Consider the following 6,819-nt stretch of genomic DNA (forward strand, 5'->3'; position numbering starts at 1 on the left):
AAATGTGTGACTTTAAATAACGAAATACATGATTTTTTCGCTCTGTGTATCGATAAGTTCATCAAATCCTATCAATGTTTAAGTGAGTACAGGGTATCCCTACTTATCTATGACGAATGCTAATAGAGATCGGAAATTCTCGGAACACCATTGTATGAGTATAAGAATAAAATGTATAATTAATAAAATATCAGCATTACAAAGAATTCAATTTCGCACCCTGAAGTGGCCTTAATTGATTAGATAAATTCATAGACGAAACAAATAGCTAGTTTACACGAGGCTAAAGCACTTCAGATCCTGATTAAAAAAAAAACAAATAACAAAAAGCAAAAAAACAAAACAATAACAAGAACAATAAATAAATAAGTACTTAAACATATTTATTAATATTAGATCATCAATCAGTTCCATTCAGTTCTGTTCAATATACTATATATTGAAACTTCTACTGCCAAACGGCTAAAATAATGCCAAATAGTGTCAGCAAAATGCCATAGAGACCCGAATCGGGAGACTTCAGAGCCGGACCACCATTCTTATAGACCAAGTAGTTGAGGGAGCGATTCATACTGACGATCCAATCATGGTAAAAGGAGACATTCGTATAGATGCCCGGATAGATCGGTCGTCCACAGTCAACGCCGTAGGAGACAATGCCGGCCAGCGTATTATTGCACATCAATGGACCACCAGAGTCACCCTGGCAGGCATCAGTGACGCCTTGCATGTAGCCGGCGCACACCTGTGACCTGGGCAAAGTGCCGTATCCAACGGCGCAATCCGTGTAGCTGACAATCGGCACTGGGCCCACTTGCAAGGTCTCGCTGCTTACGCTACTACCCTGTAATTCAAATGGAATGCGATCAGTTGACAACCCTACAAAGTAGTTAAAACAGAGGTGGGCATCCAAATTTGACAAGTGAGCTCTACAACAACGCACAGCGTCAAATAATTTGCTCAGAAGCAAATAATTTGCTGTGCATTGCTGGTGTTTCTTTTTTTCTATGTGAGCAAATTAAGAGTCTGGATAACCACCGCTGATTTAAAGTATTACTTACAAATTTAGTGACTCCCCAGCCGGTGACATTGCAGGGGGTTTTCGCTGGAAGTATATGATCGTTTAGGGGCAGAGCCTTGACAGTCGTCGAATTCCAGGGTATGTAACCATTGAAGAACATCAGGGCAATGTCGTTCTCCAGCGTTCCCCTGTTATAGTAGGGATGCACAATAATTTCTTGCACATAATATTGCTGTGTGTTCGAATTGCTTTGATAGAGGTACGTGCTGCCCATGACGAGTACAAATTCACCAGACTTGCGATATGCGTTCGTATCCGTGCTGAAAGTAGAACACAACATATTCTATACAAGACATTGTAAGGGATTTACACCTGTGCCCCGGTTAACGGCCTGCATTGACAGCAAATGTTTATATTCTGACGTATTATAATATGTTTCTGAATGGCTGTTGTCATCTGAAATGTTTATTTCACTTTTTTAAAAAAAAAGTAAAATTTTTTAGAATTGTTTGCCTTATAAATAGTGCTTTTAAGGCACTCATGACTTAAAGCCTATTCAATTTGACAAGGAATCTCAATTATTTCATTGTTTGACTTCAAAATTAATTTTTAAAATTTTGTGCACTTACAATACTTAAAACAATTTTAAAATGTTTTCAAAAACGATTTTGATATTTATGTACCAATTATATTTTGTTGTTTTCCTCACACCAAAAAAAAATTGATCGAATTTGTAAAAATAAACAAAAAAGGTAACCAACAAAAAGATAACGTGGCAGTTTTGATACAATTAAGCCATATTTGACAATTAATTGATACAAATGGGGCTACCTAAATTATCAACGAAAAGTTGGACGCTAACGGGGACATAAATGTACATCAAAATGAACCTACTTAAAGATACAATGGGCCGCTGTAGCCACCAGACGCTGGGAGATGACCACACCACCGCATATATGTCCCGATCCATAATACCGTCGCTCTCGGGCTGTCAGACGTACTGATACCTGATAAGGTGCATTGCTTATGTTAATCGGGTAACCACCCACCACCTTGGGTTCAATTTTATCTGGAGCTGAAACGGAAACATTAGATTAGATATCCATAACAAATGTATTTTCAAGTTCCTCTCTAGACATTAACTATTCCCAAATGCTTATGTGATCTCTCATTTCATAAGTTTTCTTTGCCTATCTATGTACATATGTATCTGTTATATAATGTATGCTTGTATGTGTCCGTGACGTTCTAAACAGTTGACTCATCGTATTACTATATCAGATAGGAGAGCTCGTTATCACTGAAATACGTAGTCACAATGTTCTCAAAATTGCCCGCCTCTAAGCTTGAAATCTAATCACAAATTTGAACAGTTTCAGAATTCACAATATCAGTTCGACACTTAATAAAATTGATGGCTCCCAGTATCTTAGTGAGAGGGTCGCTTTAACCTATTTTTTGGGAATACCAACTTCTGTGTATATTGTTAAAATAAACTCGGGCTCTTCTATTTATGACCGAACAGATTTTATGACTAAATAAGTTAACGGTCAAGGAAATATCGGAAAACTGATAAAGACAACCTTATCGACTTTTATGACTTGCTGAATACTAAGTTGAATTTCAAAAGAATTATTATATATATCATGGTTATATTATTTTTCATGCTTACTACTTAATAATACTCGTATCATAAAGATGTTAAATTTTTTTTTTTAATTTTAACAGTTTATAAATACTTTTTTAAAAATGCGCATTAGTTAGCAAGGGTATACAATTTTCGGCATATCGGAAATTACTTTTCTATCTAGCCAATTTTTTAGTTTTTTTTTTTCTTCACTCTTTTTGTGAAAAAAACTTTGAAGTATACATATAATCAAATCAAAGCAAGTCAAGCAACTTTATATATAAAAAATCATAGATAATTATAGTTAGTTAATATAAACTGACACTAGAATTCTGTTGTGACTCACTCGAAGCTGAAGAAACTAATTGCAGAAACAATGGCAATCCCAACAGGCTTAATATCTTAAACGATACACGCATTTTTGTGACGTTGAAGCACCAAAAAAAAAAACAAAAAAAATAAACAGAAAACCAAAGACACAAAACGAAACAATAAATAAAGATACTAGAAATACGCGTGCAGCTCGATAAATTTTGTTTTGCGCGGCATATGCAAAGTACTTGCAATCGATTAACAACTTTCAACAGACAATCGCGGCGGACTATCGAACGAACGAAGCTTCGACAAACGGACGACTAACAGTAATGAACGCTATGGACAAATACAAATAACAAACAGGGCGTGAGCCCAAAATGGTGACGCTATTAATACATATTTGGGTTTATCTTATCGCTAACTGTGCGCAAATTGAATGTTGCCAAAGTAATTTACACAGGCGCAGTCGTAAACTGAAATGAAATCCGTACAAAATGCACATTTCATATATGTACCATTTATCGATAACAGGCAGGATAATTAGGTACTCAATCCCATAATTTGTACTCAATTTGTAATCATTTTGAAAAAATTCTAATTAGCAATTTAATAAATAATATGACTCTGTATATCTGTTGAACCTATTCCTTATCGCTTAGAACATTCTATGATTCATTATAAACAGCAAAAAATTGTATTGATAAATGTCGAAATTATATCTTGACTTTATTACGTACCATATATTATAGTACCTATATAAAACTTAAATTTACACGTGCCTAGCGCTAGTGCAAGAATATCACTAACCCATGTCGAGTTAGTTAGCCAATTAGTTAAATCTAGCAAGGCTTATTTATAAACATAAATACGTTATATACAATTTAAATAAAATATAAATATAAATAATATTCGACATTTGCGATTTGGCTTAACTTTATATACAATTATATATGGCTATATTAAATAAAATGCATAATACACATAATTATTAACGACTATTGTTGCAATCTTATATAGTTTTATATACACGTATATTTATTTAAGTGTAAAATTGGTCAAAATATTGCATTCATTAGCTGAGAATGTTGTTAGCCTCGAAAGACAATTGACTAAGGCATAGAAAAAGCTAGAGCAACATATGTTTTTATATATCGCTGTCTTTGTCTCATTTACTTTGTATGTTTCCACTGTGAACTATTTAACATTGCTTTCTCAATATTCAGTTCATATTCAATAGTTCGCTTAAATATGTTTCATCTGGTTCTACTTTTAATTCAAGTTTAAGCATATCATCATCTTCGGACTTGTCATTAAGGTCAGAATTGTCGAGATTATTCAGCTCATTATCTTCTTCAGACTTTACAGTCGGCTCTTTTTTTATAAATTCATCGTCCAAATCATCCTCCTGGCTCTCAGTGTTCTTATATTGCAACTGCGGCATAAGACGACGCTGCAAGGCTTTGCGTTCCACATGTTGAATGCCTGATTCCATTGCCTTTCGTTTTCTGAAAAAAAGTCGCTTAAATTAGCAAAGTAAGTAAGTTAATGCTAACTCATTAGGCAAACCTAGTGCGTGGACTAATCAATTTGGATTGGTCTATGGGTGATGAAATGCAAGGAATTGTGGTAGGCACATTTGTTAGCTTTGGCGTTTCAGCTTCGATATCATTTTTGACATTGCTCGAACCGCTAAGTAATTGCTCCACTTGCCCGAAACTCTCCACATCCATCAGCATTTGTTTATGTTGCAACTGGAAAGCAGGCACATCAAATGGCTCCGTGGCCACCGTAGCTATAAACAGGAAAGAAAGTATATTTTTGTTAGAGCCTTACAGATCCCTTTACACTAATAAGGAATATGTCGCGCAAAACTGTCTTACCTCAAAAAATAAAATTAGTTTAGTATAAAATTTGTGTATATACTGTATGCTCTTAGTGTGGGAAACAAATGATTTTTTCTTTTTACTATAAGATGATGGTACTAAATTGAAAACTTCAAACGCATTTTCTGTGAAATTGTTGTGTTTTTGAGATATAACAGTCTTGAACGATGCATTCGTCTTATTTTGCCTGTTACATAATTAATCAGAAAGTTGATATATTCCTAGCAGATATGTATACCTTAATTATCTGCATATAAATAGTTCAATAAGATCATTGATTTCCTATCAAATACTCACTTCTGCGTAATTGCGCGCCTTCAAGGCGATACTGTTTCAGTTCAACATCCTTTTTCTTAACCAGCTCCAGTAATACATTTAGGTTTTCATTTAGATATGAGGCTGCATGGAGTGCATCTTTCAATATGGAACGATAGAACTGCAAGATATATGATGAAATACATTTAATTAGACTTCTAGATACAAATATTAATTCGATATTACCAAAGCACTATCGATGCGGGTTAAATGCCACTCCCACTTAAGGGGAGCCGGTGCGCCCTCAATGCGATATTTCAAGCTAAGCACAGTGTACACTTTTTGTTCATGTTTCTGCTTCTGCTCTTGTTCCTCACCAGTTTCCCCTCTGACATCATCCGTCTCAGTGACACTTAAGGCGCAATCCATGGGATTGGCACTGCTCAAAGCAGCGCGTACCGCCTTTATGGGAAAGTGCACGCGTTTGTTTTGTTGCTGACAAGTGTATCCGGAGTTAGGGTATCAAATATGCAGTTGTTGGACAGCAAAAGTGCAGTAAACTCACCCGAATACGCTGCATAAACTGATCCATTGGCAAACATTCAATATAACTCAGTTCCGTTTTTTTGTCATGGCAATAAAACTGCAAGGCATCAGCATCGCCCGATTTTAAGCTAGTTATTATTTCTAGCTCATTCATTTGGATTATTGTCAAAGTCATTTTGAATGCAATTAACAATTGAAAAATAACACAAATAATAAATTCAACTTGTACGTACCACAGCAAAATCAGCTGTCAGTTGAATGGTGAACGGCTCAACCTTGCAATTTTATCGATAAGCGAACCACTGCACGTGAACTAGCTCCGGCCTATCGATAACAAGCTGACGCGTTAAACTCAAATTTAAATATTGCTTCAAACAACTTTAAAATACTATCCAAAAAAAGGACTGGGCTATAGTAAGAATTATACATATTTTTTTAAATCATCTTTTCAAAATAAGCAATATTTGGTGATTTATATCACAAAAAAATTAAAAGTTACAAATAATTACTTTATTGTATTTTTCATTTTTATTAAGATTTAAAATAAAATATTAATGCAAATATCTTTGAAAAGTGAGGTGGGACTTTAAGGAACAATTTGTAAATTTGGACTTTAAGCTGAAATTAAATTTTTTTTTTTTCAGGTCATTAAGAGACATTCCCTTGGGCATTTTCCCGATGCCTAGTAGAAAAACAATGAAAACATCAATGTTGCTTAGTTTGTAATCATATCTTGTTTAATTGTAATACTTTTGTTTTATTTTTGTTTTTTTTTTCTTCGTTTTAATATTATCAAAAAATTCTCTGTTTACTCTTTTGTTTCCCCATTTTTATTTTATAATTTTTTCGTTTTTCGATTAACTAGTATAATTTGTATTTCAATTTTACTACTGAAAGAAAATAGCTACGTCATTCACATTGAACGCTAGATAATACCACTCAAATACATTACACATATTTATAATTAGGATATTCAAATAAAGTAGCATCGTTGTATTTGTGTAAATACTAGACCTGACAACATCAATTTGTACTGAAAAAATTTACACAGCAATGCCAGACCCAGACCCCTGACTTCGGAAAAGTATTGTAAAGTTACACAAAGTGTAAAATTTAACAGATGTTAATAACATGACATACACGATATCTTATTCGATATATGGCATATTTGG

At 34.2% G+C, this 6,819-nt stretch overlaps 2 protein-coding genes across 4 annotated transcripts; both read right to left on the bottom strand.

Moving 5' to 3' along the window:
• Positions 1 to 153: 153 nt before the first annotated feature.
• On the bottom strand, positions 154 to 3,310 carry LOC117794349 (trypsin I-P1). Of its 2 annotated transcripts, none has more exons than XM_034634985.1 (4): positions 2,995 to 3,306; positions 1,916 to 2,096; positions 1,062 to 1,341; positions 154 to 844 (listed from the first exon to the last, which is right to left on the bottom strand). In XM_034634985.1, exons 1-4 carry the CDS (start codon positions 3,065 to 3,067, stop codon positions 449 to 451), a joined length of 930 nt encoding a protein of 309 aa, XP_034490876.1. In that variant the 5' UTR covers positions 3,068 to 3,306; the 3' UTR covers positions 154 to 448. The 2 variants fall into 2 exon arrangements, with proteins under 2 accessions (XP_034490876.1, XP_034490877.1); XM_034634986.1 differs by lacking the exon at positions 154 to 844 and adding an exon at positions 865 to 905 and having other exon boundaries at positions 995 to 1,341; positions 2,995 to 3,310.
• Positions 3,311 to 3,655: 345 nt separating this feature from the next.
• On the bottom strand, positions 3,656 to 5,915 carry LOC117794348. 2 transcript variants are annotated; one of them, XR_004618410.1, is made up of 6 exons: positions 5,667 to 5,915; positions 5,348 to 5,596; positions 5,144 to 5,282; positions 4,530 to 4,755; positions 4,070 to 4,468; positions 3,656 to 4,038 (listed from the first exon to the last, which is right to left on the bottom strand). XR_004618410.1 is itself a non-coding variant. In XM_034634984.1 (5 exons), the coding sequence occupies exons 1-5, from the start codon at positions 5,820 to 5,822 to the stop codon at positions 4,183 to 4,185; spliced, it is 1,056 nt and encodes a 351-aa protein (XP_034490875.1). In that variant the 5' UTR covers positions 5,823 to 5,915; the 3' UTR covers positions 3,656 to 4,182. The 2 variants fall into 2 exon arrangements, 1 of the variants encoding a protein (XP_034490875.1); XM_034634984.1 differs by having other exon boundaries at positions 3,656 to 4,468.
• Positions 5,916 to 6,819: the final 904 nt, after the last annotated feature.

This window comes from Drosophila innubila, chromosome X (assembly GCF_004354385.1).
Source record: "Drosophila innubila isolate TH190305 chromosome X, UK_Dinn_1.0, whole genome shotgun sequence".
NCBI lineage: Eukaryota > Metazoa > Arthropoda > Insecta > Diptera > Drosophilidae > Drosophila > Drosophila innubila.